Raw genomic sequence first — 25,166 nt, 5'->3', positions numbered from 1 at the left:
AATGACTAATTTGGTCCTAAAACAAAATATTGCTGTTGATGGAAGGGATATTGTGCAGACTACATCGTATAAGTACTTAGGACATGAAATTCGGTTGGGCAGAGATAACCAGACATGTGAGCTCCCATAGGATGCTCCCACGTCGCATAGGATTAGCCTGTGCAATCGTTTTGGTAAATTAAACTATGTATTTAAATCGAATCTACCCATATGCCCCAAAAGGAAAATCTTTGACCAATGTGTGTTACCTGTAGTTACTTATGGAGCGGATTTGCAGTGCTTTGCGTGACTCAGAGGGATATTGCTGGGTCAGATGTTGGGTTTCTTTCTGAGAGACCGAATCCCAAACGAAGAAATACGTCGTACAACGAAAACAACAGATGTCATCGAAAAAATCTCACTAAAATGGAATTGGACATGACACGTCGCTAGATTATCAGACAACCAATGGACAAAACGTATTATTTTGAGGACGCCCACCAACTAGATGGACTGACGACCTAAAGTGTGCTAGCACTAACTGGGTGCAAGTCACACAAGACAGGGATAAATAAAAAGAGCTGGGGGAGACCTATGTCCAGCAGTGAACGCATACAGGTTGATGATGATGAATCATGGTTTTACAATATTCCATCCATTATTGTTATTTTTTAAATCATTTGTATTTTGTATGAAATGTATTTTTTTTCAAAACCTTTGAAACAGTTTTCTTATCTATTTTATTAACGTGAGCTACAGTTTTAGTGGAAGTAAATGGAATATCGTATCGTATCGTATCGTTATAATGTACAAAATCCTACTGTCAGAAATGTTCGCGTCAACCCCCGCGGCTATGCCCGCGCCAATCCCCACGTTAACCCCCACGTCAACCTCCACCCAAACCACGTCACCATCGACGGTATAAATGACGCGTCTCCTATTACCAGCACCAGCAATGCATTGGTTAGTGATAATTGTAGTAATGTCTGGGGGCTCGGGAGACTGAGACCTCGGAAGCCCTGAAGTAGACATCGAAAAAGATGTCGAAAGTTGTTAAGTTTAATATTATTCCTGTAATAGTATTAATCTTAGCTCGAGGTTGCTTCGCATAATTAACCAGATTCGTGAAATTCCAAAGTGTTCTCTTTTTGTTTTGTTGATTTGCCCCTTATAATAATTAAATATATTTATCAAAATATAAGATGTCTCTTTCCATTGATTTTTTAAAAGTCTGTCATTTGTGGTGGCCAAAAAGAAAGTTTTTGTTAAGGTGTTCTCATTGACCTGTAAAATAATGCTTGTTAAATTGTTTGTATTTCTTTTTGGCGTATTGTTGGTTACTTTTTCGAAAATGTAAAGTATTTTTAATAATAATTTACAATGAGACCAGATCAAATAGCGCAAGTTGACGCTCTGTATAATGATGGGCGTGACAGTCGGTGTATTGAAGAAATATTTAGCGTTCAGTAAAGTACAATATCCTATACTTTAGATAGAATTCGAAAAACTGGTTCTTACTCAAGAAGGCCTGGACAGGAAAGAAGAAGAGCAACAAACGTCGGGGAAGATCTTGGACTTTGACTTAGCATTTCGAGGGAGGAAAGTTACCGCTACAGCTTTGACTCGGAGACAGGTAGATATTTATGGCATCATAGTTTCCCAAAAATACTACGCGGAGTTAGACAGGGATGTATTCTATCGCCGTTGATATTTAATATGTACTCAGAAAAAATTTTTAACGAGGCTCTTTACGGAATAGACGAAGGCATCCTTCTAAATGGTGAAAGAGTAAACAATGTTAGATATGCCGACGACACCATGGTGATAGCAGATAGTTTAGAGGGACTTCAGAGGCTAATGGACAGAATAAACGAGTACAGTCAACAGTACGGACTAAACATTAATACCCACAAAACCAAACAAATGATTGTCAGCAAGGAGAATATAAATGGGGCTCATCTATACATTAATGGGACGCAGATAGAGCGAGTAAAACAGTATTGCTACCTGGGAACTATTATAGACGAACAGTGGAGCAATGTACAGGAAATAAAGTGCCGCATAGGAAAGGCAAGAACGGTCTTTAACAAAATGAGCGCCATCTTCAAAAGTCACAACATATCCCTGGATACAAAAATGAGACATTTGAGATGCTATGTTTTCTCTGTGTTGTTGTACGGGGCGGAGGCATGGACGCTTACAGACACCACTATTAAAAAACTTGAAGCATTTGAGATGTGGCTTTATAGAAGAATGCTGAGAATATCATGGACAGCAAGGATCACGAACAACGATGTTCTAGAAAAAATGAAGAAGGAACCAGAGATTGTGTTTACGATCAAACGCATAAAATTGCAATATCTGGGACACGTTATGAGAAATCAGCACCGTTACTCCCTGCTGCAGTCTATATTGCAAGGTAAAGTCAAAGGTAAGCGAGGACCCGGTAGAAGGAGAATATCATGGCTGCGGAATTTAAGAACATGGTTTAAGAAAACCTCAACGGAGCTGTTTCGAGCCGCAGCGAGCAAGGTCATGATTGCCAATATGATTTCCAACATCCGAAACGGATAGGAACCAGAAGAAGAAGAAGTTTCCCTTGGTACCGTACGCAGAAGATTAAGCGAAGGAAATGTATCATAGTATGTACCTGCTACAGGCTCTTTATTGGACGCAGCTCAACGAGGACAATACTTGTGCGTTCTTCCTCTTATAATCTCTCGTGCTCATGCAGCTTGAGATATGGAAGACTGGGGAAACATTCTTTTTACAGATGAGTCTTGTTTTACGACATATTTACCTGATAGTTGCCAAAGAGTGTGGAGAAGGCCTGGAGAACGTTATTCCTAATGTTACTTCTCTCCTAGTACAATTTAATTGTGGAGAGATAATGGTATCGTGCAATATTTTTTTGCAAGTATATACTGATCTTGTTATGTCTGGGGAGTAGTATACATTAGGGGATGAATGAAACAACGTATGGTACTTTATATGCACTTTGTAGATAAACATTTGCTCCTAATGTGGCATATTGCTCAACCGCTCGTATCCGGGGTAACAAATGCAATTATTTAAGGATGTTTGCATTCGGGTACTAGCCTGGCCTCTAAGAAGTCCAGACCTTAACTCCATGACTGTCAAAATATGGTAAAACTGTGGTATCATTAAAACAGGTGCATATTTTAGAATTACTTTATGATTTCGATCTCAAAAATTTTTGTTGTTGTTAAATTAACCAATATTTTACAGCTTGTTTTTAATTTTATGGTTTGTTAATTGAATATACAATAAAAAATATTAAAATTTAAGTTTTTTTAAGTAAACTTATTGTCCGGTCAATTTTGTAGGGCAGTGTATATATCTCACAAATATTAATTTCTTGTTTTGAGTATTTTTATACTCGTATTAAAAGTAGGTACAATTGTATCTGCTTTTATGTACGTAATTCTATGATAGGTTTTCCCAACGTATCCTTCTTCTTAATAGTCACCTTGATATTTTAGATCGAACAAAATACTTGAATTGTTTCTTACGAGCCAGCTGATTCGTAACGGTGAAAAATCATATCAAACAAGTTACCAACTACAATCCTACATAATTTAACAATACATACATTGTTCTCTAGAAAATTTCAGATAAAATAGGTATTATCAGCAATGAATAATTTCATTTACTACCAGATTAAAACACAAAACCCAATTAGCTATAATCGATCGAGGTTAGCTATTTAAAAATGTCTGTGTTATAATAACTTGATCTTGAAATATCCGACGTTTTATTAGTTAAAGGTAGCCCGTATCAGTTTTGTAAACAACTATTTATAGCAGCAATGATTAAAATTGGATCGGTTTATTATTCATGTTTTACTTAGAATCATAGAAAAAATCTAAACAAAAATTACCTGAGATGTATATAAAATTTAACAGAAAGGAAAGTACTATCTTAGATATATATTTTAACTTTTTATACACTTGACTTATTGTAGAATATTTTGATTTATCTTCTAGAGATTTGCGCAACCTTTTTAAGATATTACACTTGGAAGATAACAAATGATAAATAAACCCCGGAACAATTTTCTATGTGTTGATGATATTATATTAATTACAGAAATAATTCAGAACCAAACTAGTTAACAGTTTAACACGTTCACGACGGCATTAAATTTGTCAGTAACATTTATTGACTTTACCAGATCCCTGTATCTGGTAACACTGTCTACTGTTTGGACGATACCAGACCTATGGGTCTGGTAAACATATCTATAAATAAATGGTTTCTGTGACTTTGTATTTGAAATTACCTTGAATCTAACACTGCCATCTCATAGTAAACACTCTAATCCATTTCTGGCAGACATAGCACCAGATTCCGATGTCCGGTAAAGTATTTACGGTATATAAAAAATATACTGATACTTATGTGGCAATTTGAAATATTTTACTTTTAAAAAATAAATAAAATGATCAATTTTCATTTGAAGTAATATTAAAGTGTACAAAAATATATAATAATTAAAATAGTTTTTAATAATTAGATATGTCTATCATTAAAACAAGTTAAGCACAAAGCTGGTTTCTTTTCGCAATTTTCACAAAAAGTGTTTACTTTGGTCACCTTCTTGTCAGCTTCCTTACTTTTCATAGTCTGTCTCAACTTCTTGTAACAATCAACGCAATTTCGTCTACGTTTTCTACCAGGACCTTCTTCTCGTTGCAGACAATGTTTTCGTTTTGATAAGTTGGTTTCAGAAATACACTCATTTTGATTTGAAAGTTGTAATGCTAACTGTTCACGAAATGTTAGCATTGGTATCTTTTTTTCGATGTTTGTTTTATTATAGATAATCCAGCTGTTGATTATTGTAGCACCAAAGATTAGTTCGAAGACTACCTTATGATACCACTTAAGACCTCTCCGTAAGGAAGAATAATAAGCTGCCATTTGGTCACTGTAATCTACACCTTTTTTAGCTTTGTTGTAGTCTTGGATAACTTGCGGTTTAAAAATATATTCCACTGGTTCCTCCCTTGGTTTTGATCTCTTTTTCTTGCCCGTAGTGCAGAAATTTAGGGTATGCTCAGGTTTACTGGATAACATTAATACCGATCTCTTGTCTTGCTAACGGATTACCTTTATATTGTCCTTATTTTTAATGCCAATTATTTTATTTTTCTTTAGTTTCTTTTGAACTATTCCCTTTGGAATACCTTTCCGATTGCTTCTAAGAGTCCCACAATAAAATTTTTGGCGATCTAATAGATCTTTTGCAAGAGGAATGCCCGAATAAAAGTTATCAGCATATAAAGTTCGTCGGGCATCTAACAAGCTATTCATTAAGGTCAGCACAACTTTCTGAGAATGGCTTTTGTTTATCATATTGTTTTCTTTTCCACGGTAAACCATCACTTTATATGTATATCCACTGACGGTATATAGTTTATATAATTTAACGCCATATTTATGGCGTTTGTTTTTTATATATTGCCGCATACTCAAACGACCACGCCATGGTACCATACTTTCGTCTATCATATCTATTGGTTTCTTGAACAATTAATTCCAAAATTTCATCTGTGACAAATAGACAAAAAATATCCAACGGGCTCATATTTTCACATTGAATATTTATTTTAGAATCTGTAGGATATTCATCAAAATCTAATTTATCTGTTTCCTGAATGTCAGTCCATACATCTTCCCCAGCATCACCTAAAAATAAAGATAATGAGAATCAAATTATAAGATTCATTTTTCTTCTTACCAATTTCTTTTTCCGATTCATAATTATCAGTTTCTATATCACTGGATACTTCTTCGTTCAAATATATGGATTCGTCCCTATCAGAATTGTCGCTATCTTCACTAGGAATGTATTCAGGATCTTCATCAGCCAACTTTTCAAATGGATCACTATCAGATTCACTTTTAGTTTGTATCCAAGCATTTTGGTGCTTGTTTAGCACCATTTTAACCAATTTTTCGCCTCTAGACGACATTTTTATGGATTTTAATAAAAAAAACAACTGACTTGTACAATGTTTACTATAACACTAATAACCAGATACGGAGTTCTGGTAAATCCCATGGCGTAAAAAATTTCTTTGTGGGACGTTACCAGGTGCTGGCATCTGGTAACTTAAAACAGAACTAAAATATAAAGCACATCATGACGATTCCGTAGGTACCTATATCATAAGATTTAGTTCATAATTAGCCATGTTATCGTTGTCGGCGCTAGCGCAAGATCTCCAAATTTCAGTGCCGGTTGAACGTAAAGTTTATACCAGACCCACGTATCTGGTAGCGGCGTGAACGTGTTAAGAGAAGCTGTCTGTTTATTATTCACCTTATATTATGTTCGAATACATTTCCGCGGTCAGGTAAATGAAAATTACCAAGTTCTCGGGAAGAATCGCGTTGAGAATTTAAAATTCGACGTTTCGGCACCCATTTTGGAGCCATTATCAAGAGGTATCTGGTTCCGTTCGAGTTCGAGGTCTCAATCTGCCTACTCCCCTCACTCGTGACGTACCAGTATCTTTTTCTCCAAAAGTATTAATACCGTCAAACGGCACTGAGGTCTCAATCTGTTTACTCCTCAGTGTCGAGTGACGGTCACTCGGTCAAAGTCACTCGACACTGAGTAGTAGGCAGATTGAGAACTCAGTGCTGTTTGACAGTTCTCGTATTTATGGAGAACAAGATACGTCACGAATGAGGGGAGTAGGCAAATTGAGACTTCGAACTCGAACGGAATCATATCCCTCTTGATCATAGCTCCAAAATATGTGCCGAAACGTAGAGTTTTATATTCTCAACGCGGTTCTTCCCGTGAACTTAGTTATTTATATATATATATATATATATATATATATATATATATATATATATATACATATATATATATATATACATATATATATGTATATATATATATATACATGTATATATACATAATAATTTTAAAAATCACAAAATCATAAACACGAAATGATTACAAATAATTTATGGTTAAGATGATCAAAAAAATGTTCATTATAAATGATCAAAAGAAATGTCAGTCTAATGTGTATTAAGTATATTGAAAAAACTTATCATATCATTATAATTCAAACGATATCATTCCAATAAAAAACGACCCATGAAAAAATACTGTATAACATAATGTAAAAGTCAGAAAACTACAATATTTGAAACATATAATCCTTCTTCTTCTTCTTCTTTGTCTTTTTTACATTATGGGTTCACTGTTTTCATCGTCCACAGCACTCTATTCTCCTAGTCCATAGGTCATCACCGGTAGCACGCATTGGCCGAAAACTTTTTTCTTCATATTAGTTGGGATGTCACTCTTAAAAACGTTCCTAAGTGCTCCGTATGCTGCCATCCTTGTATTATTCTTCTGGATACTTCGGTTGTTTGGAAGTCCTTACTTATCTTAATTTCGTGACCCAGATATATATATATATATATATATATATATATATATATATATATATATATATATATATATATATAATGTATTTATCTACCAGTTCTATTTCTTCATTTCGTATTTCAAGGTGTTTACTTGGTACTAAGTTCGTCATATATTTTTTTTGTTATATTCATTTTTAAACCTATTTTATGGCAGGCTGTACTAAGTTCTTCCAACATTTTCTTTATTTGTCCCAAATCGTCTGCAATCAGGACTATATCGTCTGCGTAGCTTAGGTGGTGTAGCATCTCTCTGTCCATTATTTCTTTGCCATCCCATTCAAGGGTTTTGATCACTTTTTTTAGAGCCGATATGAAAAGTTTAGGTGACAACGTATTACCTTGTCGGATACCTCTTTGGATTTTTATTTGATTGCTGTTAGCGTGTAGTTGTATCGAGCTTGTCGCATTTTTATATATACATATTACATATTAGGCTCGAATATGTAATATATATGCTTCTATAACACTGTCGAGTTCTACTGAGTCGAATGCTTTGTGGAAATCTACGAATGTTAAAACTAAGGGCTTGTTATATTCCATAGATTTTTCGATGAGTTGTTTTATTGTTTGGAGGTGATCGTTGGTTCCAAAGTTTGCTCTGAATCCAGCTTGTTCTCTACTTTGATATATGTCTAATTTTTTGTCTAATCTTGTGGTGATTACTCTAGTGAAAAGTTTATAAAGATGGTTTAACAGACTGATTGGTCGGTAATTTTCCAGATCGGTTTTTTCTCCTTTTTTGTGCAGAGGAATTGTTTTGGCTCCATTCCATTCAGATGGTATGGATTTCTTTGTCAAACATAGATTAAAGAGATCTTTTATTTTCCTCATTAGAGGTTCACCACCATTCTTAACAGCGTCGATCACAACTCCATCGTCTCCTGGTGATTTATTGGATTTCATTTTATTCATCGCTTGTCTAATTTCACTGACAGTTATTTCTGGCATAAGTTCAGAGCCTTGATTTTATATTGTTTTGCTTATTGCATCTTTTAGCTGTGTTTGGTTTACCTGTCTGCTTTTATAAAGTTCTCCATATAAGTCTTCTACTATTGTTAAAAGCTCCTCTCTATTTGTTGTTATTTCGCCCTAATTTAATGATCTGACTTTTTCCATTATTTAGTTTTCTTCGCAGACTTTTTAGGCCTTTATTATTTTCTATGGTTTGTTAGATCTTTAGTGTATTGTACTTTCTTAAGCTCTTTTGCTCTCCATTTGGATCATTTCTTTCTATAATAAGACTTGTTTGTTTCATTACATTCCTGGTGTCAGTACTAAGTTTTTCTTCATTCTTATTTCTGGGACAGTGTTTTTCTCATGCTTTCTTCAATGGCTTACGTAATATGTTGGTTTAGTGCATCTACGTTTTCGTTGAGAGTTATGTCTGTGTTGTTTCTCAGTTTGGTTTCGATGTCGCCTTGATATTCTTTAATATCTCTAGGTTAGGTTCATATTGGTATTGGTTTCGTATTTATAAATATTATTTTTTTTTGTTTTCGTATTTATAGGTATAATCTGCGTCTCTCTCATTTGTGCTTATTTTAACTTCTGCTCTTACCATTTTATGGTCGCTACCAGTGTTGAATGCATTTAGGACCGTTACGTCTTGGATGATTGCTGTTTTGTTTGTAATTAATAAGTCAATTTGGGTTTTTTGTTTTAATATCTGGGTCCATCTTCTATGTGGTTTCTTATAGAAAAAGCTATTTATTTGGACTAGATTATTCTGAAGGAGAAAACCAATTAGGTCTTTCCTTTTTCATTTCTTCCATTTAGTCCAAATTGTCCAAGTGATGTTTCTTCTGGACATGCTTTGATTCCTGTTTTCACATTGAAATCACCACATATTATCACGTATTGTGTGGATACGTCGTTTAGGGCTATTGAGATACCGTCGTAGAATTCTTCGACTTTTTCATCTGAATGGGTGGTTGTTGGTGCATAGACCTGAATTATTTTGATGCTGTATCTTTTATTAAGTTGTAATGTTAAATAGGCAACTCTGTTCGATATTTCCTTAATATATGTTATTTTATCGCTATGCTTTCTATGTATAAAAAACCCAATACCTCCCTCTGATGTTTCTTCATTACCCATACTGTAGAAAAGATGCCCTGTACTTTGGGTCTTCAGACTTTCTCCTTTCCTTCTCACTTTGCTGACTTCTATTATGTCTAATTTGATATTTGACATTTCACTCTCCATCGCTGTAAGTCTTTCTTCTGACAACAGACTTCCCGCATTGTAGGTAGCAATAAGCATCAATATGTTTTTTTTCGATTTTGTCGTTTGCGAATTTTTGCCTCCCCCAGAATCCTTGAGGCAGAACTTATGAGGTGTGGGACTTACCATTACTGATCTACCCACCTGGGGTTCACTATTCACGATTCGTTTAAAATTCGCCATGACGGGAGTAAATTTGGCAATTAAAACACCGCGCTTGCCTTGCGTGTTGGTGAGTTTCTAAATCAGCGGCCCAATCTGGGTCAGACGCTGTTTGCAGCCGCCTATTCTGGATCAGACGCTGCATGTTTGGTTTGATTCTATAGTAACCCTAAAATCGAGGGTTGCCACTTCTGCCATCCGTATCGTACCGAAGCTTCGCTTCTCCGCCGTGGCTACCGTTGTGGACTTCATCCGTGACCCTGGATATGGGACCCTAAACAGGTACTAGTTTCCTGGGTCAGAAAATCCCCGGAATCTGCGGAGGGCAGGGATTGATTTAATTTCCCTGATAGGACTATCTTCAAGAGTTTAAAGAGTTCCTACCCGCTACCCCCCCTTTTTTACTTAAATAATTTTATTTCCTTCCCTTCTTTTATTTGCACCTCTGTATCTTGCACCCATACACCTATGCTTAGTCTAGTCTCTCCTAGTCTATACCCACCTAGTCGATAAATGTTATATGTGCTTCAATATTCTCCTCTTTGTTCTTTTCTATCACTTGTCTCATGATCAATGCATTATCTAGACATGATCTGGCTTTTCGAAATCCGGCTTGTTCTTCGTCATAATACCCACCTATTTAAAGGTAAATGCAACATAGGATGAAGAAGAATGTCTTGGTTGTAAAATCTCAGAAAATGTTTCGGAACCAATTCAATACAATTGTTCCGTGCAGCGACCTCAAAGATAAGGATAGCAGTGATAATTGCTTACCTCTGTGTAAAAAGAGCAAGACAAAAATGTTCTGCAAAATTTTTATGAGAGAGTATTTGTACAAAATGAGGTAAAAAAAGCAGACAAATATCCGAATTATATATAAAGAAAGAAATTATCTTAATGCAAAAACGAAAAAAAAATGAAAATAAAATGCTTCATCTAATATAGATCTAGAGTACTGAAAGTAATAAAAAGAAAATTTGCATAGAGTGTTCATAATTTACAATAATAAAACAAATGTGTTCGACTTTTACCATTAATAATTCAATATACATGAGAATTACATATTGAGAATTTTATCAAATAGACCAGTAAAGAGAAACGATAATAAAAACTCTATCCTCGTATAAAAACAATAATTAATTTAAATCACACTGCTCCAAGACATTCTAATTTCATTATCGTAACCATTTAATTATTCTAATAAAATTGTGACAATTAAGCAAAGAAACGTTTATTGGAGCCATTAGTTCTGATTGTGTTATACTAATCGTTAGAGGAGATATTTGATTTAATTAGAAAAAAAAGTTAATGATTAATTGCGCGTAACAGTTGATCTCTTTATGATAGGGATACGGAAGTTTAATCATATGTTTTTTCAAATTCTAAGGATAAATAATTTTAAAGTGGTAGTAACGCACATTTTCTAGTGAAGAGAAAGGGTTAACAATGAACGTCAAGAAGACGAAATTCATGATTATTTCAAAAAAACAAAGATTGAATGCAAACCTTTCGCAATAACGAAATCGAACGGGTGCACAAATATAAATATTTGGGAACAAGCGTTAATTACAACAATGACATCACAGAAGAAATAAAAGCTAGAATTGGAAAGGCTCGAGCTGATTTTGTTAATATGAAGGACATTCTGGCAAGTCATAACATTAACTTAAACCTGAAAATGAGATTGGTTAGATGCTACATCTTCTCGATACTGCTGTACGGAGTAGAGACTTGGACTTTAAACAAGAGCAATACCGATAAACTAGAGGCCTTCGAAATGTGGATATACAGAAGAATTTTGAAAATACCTTGGACAGACAAAGTAACAAATAGTGTAGTTCTTCGAAGAATGAACAAAGAACGGGAGCTGTTGATTACCACCAAGAGAAGAAAGTTGGAATATCTGGTCATGTGATGAGAGGGAAAAAGTATCGATTGCTCCAGTTAATTATCCAAGGAAAGATTCAGGGCAAACGAATCGTGGGGAGACGACGTATATCTTGGCTGCGCAATTTAAGAGACTGGTTCCAGTGCACATCTAACCAATTATTTAAAGCAACAGCTTCAAAGATACGAATAGCAATGATGATTGCCAAACTCCGTAGCGGAGAGGGCACTTGAAGAAGAAGAAGTAACGCACATAAGACATATAGTTTTACTATTTATATAAAGTCTTATCCCCTCTATCAACTCATTTATTTTAAAGATTAAACTAAGTCGCTCCTACGCGTCGATTTTTATAAGCGATTTTATGCCCACAAGATGTAACTTAATTTAATTGATAGGCAACCTATTTATTTATAACAATTTTTAAATAAATTATACAAAATTGCATTTTTTGCTTCGAATCTACTTTGGGTTATTTTAAGACGAAAAATTTCCTGTGATTTATTTCATAAAATGTTTACTTTAAATATAAAATGCAAATAAACAATAAAAATGACGAAAAAACCAACTTTAGCGTTTTTTGAGGACATGTTTTAACTCTTTCGATACTGTTGCTGTAAAAGTACGATTTTCATTTGCAGCTTTGATGAGCGAGCGCCGTACTATTACGCAAATTAATCTCCATCGTTCAGATTCTGTCACCGTACATTTTTAAGTATTTACATCTTTGAAGAGCTATAATCGTAATAGTACGTTCTACATTGTCCATCTTGCCTACTAGTAGCGTTCATGTACGTTACGATCCACAAATACACCATACTGATGCCGTACATACGCAGCAGCACATCACCCACCCTATCGCCGTACTTTCTGAATACCGTTTTTTTGAAGTTTTACGAAAACAAATTTCACTACTTCGATAAAACGAATATAAACAAACTATCGACAAACGAAAAACGATTCAACCACTTCAATATAAAGAATGTAAACTACTGAGTGGCCGTCTCGATCGCGAAGTGCAAAATTTTCCCGGCGCCGTATACGAGCAACGCGCAACCGATACTTGGCCCGTAGCGAAAGGGTTAATAGGTTGGACAGCAAATTAAAAAAAATATATATGAGATAAAAGCGGAAACTAACGGAAATGTTAAATATTTCCGTTAAGACCAAGAGCCGTTCTCTCTCCTGATGCCAACCATAATGTAGCTTCGCCTATTTTAAAAATTTTAAACTGTTTGTCCTTGTGTAGTGTAGAGTAATGTACAATTTTATGTTTATGATATTCTATGATTGTTGGATAGGGCAAAATTGACGAAATACCCATGAAGATGCTCTAGGAAGCGAAAGTACTTGGGCAAGATTTAGTTAATAAACTGTGCTCGATATCTGCCTTTCATTTGATCAAAGTTTATTACATAATAATCAATTTCATACGTTAGATCGCTTGTTAGAACTGAATAGTGTGGTGTAAAATTTGTACTTCGTTGTCCAAGTGTTTTTATAAAACAATGTTTAATATTTGACCTAAATCAAGAGCCAAATTTTACGGCTACTTCACAAAAAAATTAAGAACAGTTCAAAAGAAACACAGTATAATTATTCAGGCAATTAGATATGAGAACAGTTGCTAAAAATCGTACACCAAAGATACCAAGTTAAAGAATCACCATGTTCCTATTGTACACGGAATTATTTTTACCGTCGGATAATGCACAGTGTAGGAATATAAGTAGGCATAATACAAAAATTAAAAACCTAAATATACAGCAAACACTAATTATTCAACCGACTTAAACAATTGTAATTCGCTATATTTGCGTTACTTTATTTCGTTTAAGTATGTAAATAGTTCAATTAGTTTGATAATATTGCAATAATTCAATACAAGTAATTTAAGTAGCAATAAAAGGAAAAGTGAGTGTATGGACACATAAAACAATTTTATATGTACATAAATATACCATATCCTGCAGACAAGTGTGGTAGGTAGCTCAATATATTTCTTAATATTAACCGGACTTATAATCGTAGGTATGAATCGCAAATTAACGTTTAGAAGGTGGTGATTTTTAATAATTTGTATTTAATTATATACCAATCGATTTGGAAAAGGTATCCAATACGTTTTAGTGTTGTATAGGTTACCTTATTGAGTAATATAACAAACTTATTAGTTTACTATTTAGAGTACTAAAATTATTATAGAAAAAGATGAAATATACACATACATAATTTAAAAAAACTAACCGTCGGTAACCAGCACCCTGAGCAGACTGTATGGACGAATTTTGAGAAATATGATCGAGGAAGAATATAAGCACAATGAAGAGGAAGAACAAAGCGGGTTCCGTGCAGGAAGATCGTGCACCGATAACGTATTTTGTCTTAAACAAATAATAGAAAAAAGATCGGCTAAGAATCTAGAAACTCATATTACTTTTGTAGACCTGCAAAAAGCATATGACAACATCCCCTTAACAAAACTGTGGACAACGTTGAAAAGATCTAACATCAACCACACATTGATAAATGCTGTACAAGAACTATATAGAGACACTAAGGCACAGATAAAAATAGGAAAATATCTAACGGAAGAATTCCTGGTTACAAAAGGCTTGCGACAGGGATGCTGTATCTCACCAACCTTATTCAAGATATATGTTGCAGCGGCATTGGAAAGATGAAAAAGAAAGGTACATAGGATGGGTATAGAGCTTAGCAATGAATGTATATATACACTCCAGTTTGCTGATGACCAGGTAGTGCTAGCGACCGACAGGGAAGACATGCAGTACATGCTAAGAAAACTGATAGAAGAATATAACGACTGGGGAATGAATGTCAATACAACAAAAACCAAATATCTTTGTATTGGAAACGAGTCAGATAACATATACCTCGAAAACGGACAACATATTTCCTGCTGTCAGAGCTATGACTACTTGGGTGTTGCCTTTGACAATACAGGAACTGATACACGGGAAATAGAAAAACGAATCACTCAAGCAAAGAAAGTGTTAGGATGTCTCAATAGTATACTGTGGAGTAAAGAGATAACGAAAGGAAGGAAATTTAATATATATGAGACCATGATTAAAACTACTCTTCTTTATGGCGCTGAAACATGGAGAATTAGTGAAAAGAACAAAAAGCGAATAGAAGCAGTAGAGATGGATGCAATGAGAAGATCTTTAGGTATTTCCAGACGAGACCGAATCAGAAATGATGTAATAAAACAACGTATGGGAATAGAAGGAAATATAACTCAAGATATAGAGAAGAAACAATTAAGGTGGTATGGGCATGTTCAACGGATGCCAGCATCAAGACTCTCCAAAAAAGTAATAGAATGGCAACCGATAGGTCGACGGAAAAGAGGAAGACCCAGATTAGAATGGCAACACGGCGTAAACAAGTCCATGAGTGAAAGAAATTTAACAACAAACGACTGCGAAGATAGGAAGAGATGGTGTTTAGGTATCGGACAACGTCGAAAGACGTTCTAAACCGATGTATATATATAATTTTAAAAAAATGCATTCTAAACTTTCATATCATACATCTATACCTTAATAATAATTAAGTGGATTATTTTCTCGAATCTCATTTTATGGGTTCAATTTTCTTTTTATTAATTACTATTTAACTGGGAATAAGCCACAATTAAAGGTTAAAATACGTTTATTGACGTTTCAATTTCTACTTCGAAAACGATTTCCGAAGTGGAAATTGAAACGTCAATAAACGTATTTTAACCTTTAATTGTGGCTTATTCCCAGTTAAATAGTAATTAATTTAAAATGCCACAAGAAAATAGCTTCAGAACAATATTTCTTTTTATTATTTTATTTTATTTATTTTACAATAAATTTGAGCAGGGGTCGCAAAACCCATATGCCCATATGAATACAATGTTATATAGTGTGCAATTAAATGGTTACATTACAATAGTACTAATTAAGTACTAACTAACTAAACAAATATACAAAATTATAGGTAATAGCAAGTGTTAAGTACAAATTAAATGTTCAAAATAGAGCAAAACAAGAACAGCAATCCGACATCTTAACTCAGTATGGTGGGATAGACACCTAACATTAGTGCGAAGTATTATGACATATGGGGCTGAAAATTGGATCATAAACAAGAAAAACAACAGTAAGATAGTAGCAACAGAGATGGAATGCCTGCAAAGATGCTGCAGAGTAACAAGAATGGATAGGAGAAGTAATGACGAAATAAAGCAAAGAACATTAATAGAAAAAGACATACTAACATATATAGAACAAAAAAGACTAAAGTAGTATGGACATGTAAGAAGAACTAGCGACAGCAGATGGATAAAGAGAATAACCGAATGGAGTCCCATAGGAAGGAGGAAAAGCGGACGACCACGAAAGGAAACGAAGTAGACGACGCCATGAGTAAGAGAGGCCTAAACGATGCAGAATGGAACAACCAGAGATGGAAACGGTTGAGCGAGAGAAGGCAGTGAATACTGTAGAATTCCTAAATATATATATATATATATATATATATATATATATATAAATGTTCAACTATGGAGCAAATGGTCATCCAGTTTATTCTGGCGAGAGCATCTATGATCTCAGCCGGAAGGCTATTCCATATCGAGAACACTCGATTACAGAGAAAAAATTGTCTGGTTGTTGTTAAAAAAGTTTCCTTTTTAAACTTAGTTTGTGGCCACGAAGACGATAGTACGTATCCCCCACAATTCGAAAGTTATATTTTACTATCCGAAACGTAATAATTAAATAGCCTCGAAGTCGACGTTGTTCAAATGTAGTGAGATTGGGCATATTCAGTCTTTTTGTATACGTAGGTCTTGAGCGACCAAAAGACATCCTAGTGCACTGCCGCTGTACGTTTTCGAGAATATTACGATCGCGCACTAATACCGGATACCAAACAGTTCCGCAATATTCCAGAACTGGACGAATGTACAGTTTATAGAGATGAACTGAGCTTATAAATGACACTTTCGCAAACGTTTTATTTAGTAGATATAATTTACTGTTAGTTCTTTTAGAAATATGGAAAAATGTTCCGACCAATTTAGATTGTTATTAATTATAACACCTAGATCATTATGTGACTTCACTGTTTTTAACACGCGCCAATTAATAGAGTAAGGAAGACACGGATTATTTTTACCCATGTGAGAACTACACATTTGTCTACATTAAGAGGCAGCATCCAAGTAGAGCACCATTCCGATATGCAATCAAGGTCATCTTGTAGTAACTGGAAATTTACGGAGGGATCGGAAAATAGCTTCGTGTCGTCTGCATAGAAAGCTTAACTGAGAAAGAATCCCCAACTTTAACACAAAACTTTCTATCTCTTAAATACGCGTCGATTATTCTCATTAATTGACCAAGGATACCAAGGTGTTCCAATTTATGTAATAGTCTTCGCTTTGAAACTGGATCAAAAGCTTTAGCAAAATCGAGGTAAATAATGTCTACCGGGGCTTTTCTGTCTAATGCTCTTATTATAAATATATATTTATATATAAATATAAATAAAATTATATAAATATGTAATTTTAGTGCATTTTAATAGTTTAAAAAAATTACTTATTAAGTAATCGATCCGGGACTTATTAAATTAATTTTTTATTGAATGATTTTCTTTTTCTTCTATAAAGTTTAGTTACAAAAAGTTTTATTTAGGTATATTGAATGTATTTAGATTGATTGATAAAAATAGCATATTTAACATTAATATTGTAACCTTAAAGAACGCAAGTTAGAAAAAAAAATAGATTTTTAATATCTTTTTTTAAATATCAAATTTATATTCGCCGTATTCCAGATTTTATTGGCTGTATTATAAAGTTTATTAAAACACTATTGGAGAATATGGAATAATTGGATATTTCTAGAATATTTTATGAAACAATTTATGGAATAACTGCAGCTGTCAGAAGGAACTAACCATCTGATTGGGAGGCCACAGATATTTGGTAGCAAGCAGCCCATCGATGCAATAAGTATCGCCAAATTTATTTTTTGTAAAGCATTGGCAGGGTTGATTGTTTTTTTTTTTATTTTTTTCAATAAATATGATTCGTTAAATAATTGTTTTATTTGCTGTCAGCTAAGGGTTCATGGTTTAATTCCTAGTTTAAGACAAGACGAACTCACACTTGAAATACTGAGCTAGGCGAAGCATAGACGATAAGCTACCATGTTTGATTGAGGTATTATTTTTATAATAGTATTTCAATTCTCTTTGGTAGTCTTATCGTTATACATTGGCTTAAAAACTACACAAAATGACTTACTTTTGCAAGTGAATATGAGTAGTACGTAGGATTACAGTTAAAAAAATGATCAAAATTGGTCGACTAGAAACTGAGATAATTAAAATTGTTAAGTGCAGCGCTGTTTTGAATACGTAATTTCATTTTTGAAACGGCTGAAATTGCTATCTCCCCCTGTATCTTGTTGATTTTTCTGCATTTTTAAAGTTTTAAATCAACATTTTAACCAGGTTGTACAAAATAAAAAAGGTGAAAATGTATATCTACTTACTTGGCACAACAAAGGAATTTGTTTAAAAAATATTAATTTTTAACCCTTTTTTAGTGGTTTTTGCTAATTTTGCAATAATAATTATTATTTTTTCAATTTGCAATCAATTCTATCTTGTAGCAAATTTAATTGCATTTGTTTTTTGATTTTACAAATTTTTATGCATAGCTACGAAAAAGAGAAAAAAAATTTCTTCATTTTTTTCTCACAATTTGTTTAATAAAAAATTTAGATCAGCTTTTGAAGTATCCACATAGTAAACTTTCCAGTTCTAATGATGTTTCAAAGCGATTAAAGCAACAAAAAGGATTGTATACGATTTACTCGACCCAAAACAGATATCGCCTGGTCTATTATTACTTTAGTGTACCTATTATGATGGTGGTTAAAATTAAACGTTTTTAGTACATAGTATTAAAGCATATATCTACCACTTAACACGTCAAAAAAGGGGTGATCCGAATGTTTATCTGTTAGAAAAATAATTGAATTTTTCGATATCGGTTATTGACTTTGGTATGTCTAATTAAAATATTTGAGGTGAAAGTGATGCAGCCAAAACGTGGAAAAACTGTTAACCTGTATTCTGAAGTACAGGTTTGATCTAAAATCCAATAATAAACACGCAAGCATTGCATAAACAGTCACTGTTAAAGAGTTGTTGTTACTTATGAAGTAACAAGTAACAAAGTATAGAATAAATTCGATATTTCCTAAATGAAAAGCCTTTAAAAAAAAATCTAAAACACGTCGATTTTTAAATTTAATTTTCTACATTTTACAATAAAATTTCATTATACAAGGTGATACACATTACAGTGATGACGTTGGCTCATTGGCTCTTTTTTAAATGTAACACCCTGTATTTTAGGACATTTTTAGATCGATAAAAATGAGCTGATTCCAAAAAAAAGTATAATACTGGGGGTTTAACGGATATAATTTGAAAGATTATACCTATGAAAACAGGCGTTAACTTGGTTTCAGAAAATCCAGTTTCTGAAAGAATTTGTGACTACTGACGATGTCATTGTAGATAGAATATAAAATTGCATAGTACTTAACATTTGATATAAGATACTCTTATTTTTTACACAGAATACAATAAAATGGAAAAAAAATTATAAAGAAATTTACGGAAAAGAAAGCACAGAATAAAACAACAAAATTTTTGTAATTTGTGTATATATTAAAAGTATTTTGGATTAGGAATAAAGTAGTTTATGTTGAATAATTTGGGATTATTGCTTCAATTATTGGGCTTTCCAGGCTTATTATGTTAAATAAATAAATTAGTATTTAAGAATACTGGAAATAATTAAAAAGAACTGGTGAAATACCTGACGAAACAGATATTCAACAGAATAGTAAAGGTACACCCTATAAGCTGTTCTCTGTCAAGTTTACAATTCAATTGTGAACAATATTCACTTAATTTTACTAAAAAAAAATGCTATACCAATTTCTAAAAAGTTTGTAAGAAAAACTTCCGTCCGACGGTTGACAATCATCCGTCGGACAAACTGCGCCTCGTGAGTTATTTGACTTCTTAGCCAAACAAATGTTTATCAACTTGCCTTGTAAGAAACACTTTTATTAATATTTTATCATGTAGCCATTACTGTCCACTATTGAAAATTAGTGTAATCCAAACTCCTCCTTATCCCTTTATTGTGAGCTGTCAATATACAGTTCACAGCAACTATTTTTACGTCGTCGGTCCAAAGCATTGGTGCTTGGAGTGCTACAATGGTCGCCATTGTAATATTTACTAGTCCATCTGTCGTTCGATGTTCTTGCCGTATGCCTGCTCATCTTTATTTCTTTATATCTTTGACCTTCGGTATTTCTTGTCTGATGGTATTACTGGGTATTCTGTCTCTTTTGGAGATTCCAACATGACTCTTTCCATTATTCTTTGGGCTACACTTTCCCTGTTGTCTTTTTTGTTAATGATAATCTCTTCGTTTTTTATGCCATTACCGGTTCATATACTTTTTTCTTTAGACATACGGGTATATGATTCTTAAAAACCGTCCTTAATTTACCAAAATCATCCCAACTTAAGCCTATTCTACGCCGTATCTCATGCGTTTGGTTGTTCTTTCCAATTTGTTTTTCATGCTTAACGTATTTGTACACATTTGTCGTTTATGTCGATGTAGACTGCGACATGTACGTTATGTAGATGACCGTAGCTCAGCAGCAACATACTGGTCTTTTAAGCTAGAACATACGAGTTCTAACGTCATCATCAAAAGAGACATTTTCATTTCTAAAAATGATACAACCAGTTCACCGTACTTCATAGGGCACGTAAACCTGTGTGTCCCCCTGGGCTAGAAGGCATCGACACTAGCTAGTTGAAACAGGGTTCAAGATATAATTGGTGCTGAAACTTGTACGAAAGGATCTTCACAGCAAAAAAAAATCAAGCATTTATTTTGCATCAGCGATGTTGTCTGTGATAAAAACGATGCTATCTGCGAATCTAAGGTGAGCTAACTTTTGCCGTCGGTATTGATGCCTCCGTTTTCTCAAGACAGTTATTTCATTGCGTATTCGAGAACATGTTATCCCCTAACTAATTCCTCTGCCTACTTTAATTTTACCTGTTCCTTCATGAAGTTTTAAAATAGGGGTTGTATTACTGTGTATGTATTCTATAAGTTTTATGCATATTTAATCTGTTCTATATTGTTTCAGTGCTGCTATTATTGATAATAGTTCTACCGTGTCAAATGTCTTATGGAAATCGATAAACACCAAAGCCAAGGGTTTATTATATTCCATAGAAATCTCTTTCGCAACTTATTGCTTAAAGATGATCATTTGTCCAGTAATTTTTCCTGAAACCTGCTTGTTCTCTTGATTTATAGAAGTCGAGGTTGTCTTACAAGCCTTTAGCCATTATTTTTTGTGAATGGCTTACAAGCTAGAAGGATTATCGATATCTAGTTATCAAGCACGGTGATGTCAACTTTTTTATGGAGAAGTAATGTTGTGGCGTTGTTTCACTGAGATGGGATTATTCCATTTACAAGACATAGATTAAATAAGTCTTTAATTCGTTTTAATGTTGTTATTTCTTGAATTTTTACAGCATCTATCACCCCTCGCCTTCGCTCGGGGCTTTGTTATTTTCCTTGAATGAACATGAAGGAAGCTTTTCTCAGTTGGTTTGCAGACCTTAATAGAAACAGAAAGGTGACCTTAGCCTTTACTTAAAAATATCAGAATACCACGGTAATAGAAATAAATTGTTCGCTCTTCAATATAGATATTGGCAGCTTTGAAATACAGTTGTTGGATTATTGTTGTTGTTTGTTTGGGTTTATATGACTGCGGATACTAAATCCATTCGCCAATCTTACAATTTTTACTCATTATTCCATTAGTCATTGTTTCTTATACAATCTTATCCTAAATCTATTACTAAGTAGTATTGATCTCTAATACATAGTTTTTTTTTTAAATTTGTTTCTAGTTTTTTTTTTCTATTAGTTGTTGGATTAAAAAAAAGTAGTACAGTGGGCGTTACTTTAGACTAGCGCCAAATTTCATACTATGAATGTATATACTGTATTTCTTTAACTACAGAGTCAATTTTTTCCAAAACCATGAAATATAATGCCATAGATTCGAAAATTACATATGAAAGCTGCACACTCTTAACCTTTAAAACGCTGTTTTATTTTTGTCCTGATCAAAAGATATCGAATTTTTACACTCGAATTGATACAAATTTTATTTAAAATTGATTTCATGCCCGTAGCTTACATTCAGCATTTAAAGCAGTAGTAAAGGTGAACGATATAGAAACAAATAATATACCGATTGCGAGAGGGGTTAGGCAAGGATGCTTTTCAACGTGTACTCACAGGTCATAATTCAGAAAAGCCTTATGGGAAAAAAAGTAAATAAGAATTGGTGGAGAAATGCAGACACACTGAGATTTGCAGATGACACGGTAATTATGGCTGAGAGTATAGAAGAACCACAAACTTTACTGGATGCAATAAATAGTGAATGCATTCAAATGGGACTTGACATCAACACAGATAAGACCAAATTTATGATAGTATCAAGGAGTCCAATAAATAATGAACAACTAACTCTTGGTGGACAGCAAATAGAGAGAGTGACAAAATATAAATATCTGGAAGCTTACATCAACACAGAATTAGATCCAGACCAAGAGATCAGGGTACGAATAGAAATGGCAAGGGCAGCGTTCTCAAAATTCAAGCAATTGTTCTGTGACAAAAACCTGAATACTGCGCTGAGACTGAGGTTTGTTGAATGTTACGTCTGGTCGCAACTATTGTACGGGGTAGAAACATGGACATTAAAAGCGCAAATAGTTAAGAAGCTTAAAGCCTTTGAACTTTGGATATACCGGAGAATGTTGAGAATTCCATGGACTGCCAGGGTCACCAATGAGGAAGTGCTGAGAAGGATGGGTTGAGACAAAAAATTGTTGAGAACAATAAAAGTACGCAAGACTGCATACCTTGGACACATACTGAGAAATGATAAATATAGTCTTCTGCAGGTCATCATGCAGGGTAGAGTCGATGGCAAAAAGGGAATAGGTAGAAAGAGGAAGTCAGGCTGCTAAATATTCGAGACTGGACAAACATGACTGTAGATGAATTATTCCACGTTGCAAAAGACAGAGGTTTTTAAAAATGTGGTCGCCAAGCTTCGTTAATGGGGACGGCATACGAAGAAGAAGAAGCTGACATTCAAAATCGCAGGTCGCTTCAAGCGTTTTTTCTGAGAGAACGGTTCATTTTACACAAAAAGTGCTAATAAACATCGTTGTTCCTCAGATACATTTTTTTTTGGAAATATTTTTTTACGGCGTATAGATTCTTGGGTTCATCGATTTTTTCCATTTTCCCCCCTTTGAGGATGGGTTGTTTTAGGGAAAAGTAAGGGGGTAGACATAGTAAACTTTTTTGCATATTTTTTGTATCACAAAATTAATATTCTCAGCAAAATTCAACTTGTTCGTAAGATTTTTAGAAGTTGAGTGGCATTTTCGTCTCTGCCGACTGGAGTATAAACAAATTAATTTATTAACAAAACTAAAATATCTTTGAGATAATTTTAATCTAAATATATATATATATATATATATATATATATATATATATATATATATATATATATATATATATATATATATATATATATATATATATATATATATATCGAAGAAATACTTTTTTGCGTATATCGATTATCAACTTTGAAATTCGATTTTCTTCAACTTTTGTACTTCATTAACGTAGTCATTACATCAGTACGTCAGGTCAGCTGTACTTCATTTTTAAAGCTTTACCACTACTCTCCTGAAGTGTAAGTTAAACCAAAATTTTTTTACTTGAACTTTGTATACACAAAATCAAAATCACGCAAATTACATAAATATCTTAATTTTCATAAACAAATAAAGTGTGAAGTTTAAAAAAAAATTGGGTAACTTTGGCCGTAATTGACCTAGGTTAAACTTTTTCCTTTTATATTTGTGAAAAAATATACGCTTTCTGAATATGTAAAAATAATTATTCTACAAACAATAGCAAAAAAGTTATTCTATTTGTTTATAAGTAAAAAATTAGCATATTTTTGTAAAATGGTTTTTCGATAATAAACAATTTAAACAATTCAACAAATCTCTTTGAAATTTTTATCACATAGTAAGCATTACAAAAACCTAATTTTGTAATGCTAGCAAGTAACATCCACTAAAAATGTACAAGTAAATTTCCTGAAGGAGCTTACATTAGATATAATCAATCTGAGTTCAAATTACTTGTATTAAATAACTGTACACATGCTTTAGCTAAAAGTCACTATGGTAAAATATATAAAAGAAAACATATGAGAAAGAAATACATTCTATAGAAACAAATAGACATAAATAGATTGGAAAGAAGTTGTTGCATCTATCCGAACGAAACTATAGTAAGCCGGTGATAAAGGTAGTCGGAACCTTTTTAAAACTAGATTTTAAACTTTAAGTTGCTTATTTTTTATTAAGAGTATTTCACAAATTATAAAAGTCAAATGTTTAAAACAGTAGCTACTAATGTATCTATAGTACATATTAACCATATCAAGGACTATCAAATATTTCGTCTGTTATTGTAGAAACATATTGTACATCTACATACATCCAACTTGTATTTTATGTATTACATTTCCCATGAATAAAAGCCATTGAAATACTCCCCTAATATACACAAGAACCAATAACAATAGGCTACCGGGACTATAAAAGTTAATACCGCCAATATTACCATAACAAAAGCAGGTAAAAAATTTAATTGTATATAGAACACTTACATTTGCCGTCGCTAAACAAGACGAACCTGTCGGGGGTAAACAGTTCTTAAACTCGCTATAAACCACTAAATTACATAAAACAATGATTCCGTCACGATAAACAATGATTTCGATAAAAGATCACCCACTTTGCCGTTTCACTAATTTCGCAAGTTTTTCGAATCATGTAAGTATATCAAAGCTCTAGTGACAGAATGGTATACCCGCCAAAACAACACATACGCGATGATAATGGCGCGTGCGCCGACTGAGGGAAGACATTTTTATTTAATCTGGTCCGCGAGCAATGCCAGGACGAGACGGGGGTCATGCGTAGTGCCCGTCTGAACCCTCCTTTTCCATGAGCGTTCGGCTGGAAGCAATTCCGGGAGAGGGTGGGAGGACTAATACCTTTCAGGGGAATCGGATATGAATTCGTGTCTGTGATTCGGGATATTAAAATTATTATTATTATGGATATGTTTATACTGTAATTTTTTAATTATTTTGTAAAAATATCAAAAAGATATATTG

At 33.6% G+C, this 25,166-nt stretch overlaps 2 protein-coding genes across 2 annotated transcripts in view; both read right to left on the bottom strand.

Annotated features, from left to right (window-relative positions):
• Positions 1-24,828, bottom strand: part of Abd-B (Homeobox protein abdominal B) — a 645,906-nt gene extending 621,078 nt beyond the window's left edge. Inside the window, exon 1 of the mRNA XM_072522550.1 lies at positions 24,654-24,828. The gene's annotated coding sequence lies outside the window, so the exon portion shown is untranslated. The remainder of the gene's footprint in view (positions 1-24,653) is intronic.
• On the bottom strand, positions 4,513-5,079 carry LOC140433632 (uncharacterized). The gene has a single exon (XM_072521614.1). It carries the CDS (start codon positions 5,077-5,079, stop codon positions 4,513-4,515), a length of 567 nt encoding a protein of 188 aa, XP_072377715.1.
• Positions 24,829-25,166: the final 338 nt, after the last annotated feature.

The sequence above is a fragment of the Diabrotica undecimpunctata genome, chromosome 2, assembly GCF_040954645.1.
Source record: "Diabrotica undecimpunctata isolate CICGRU chromosome 2, icDiaUnde3, whole genome shotgun sequence".
NCBI lineage: Eukaryota > Metazoa > Arthropoda > Insecta > Coleoptera > Chrysomelidae > Diabrotica > Diabrotica undecimpunctata.
The sequence above is the reverse complement of the archived record's forward strand: the minus strand, read 5'-3'. Positions and strand labels throughout refer to the sequence as shown.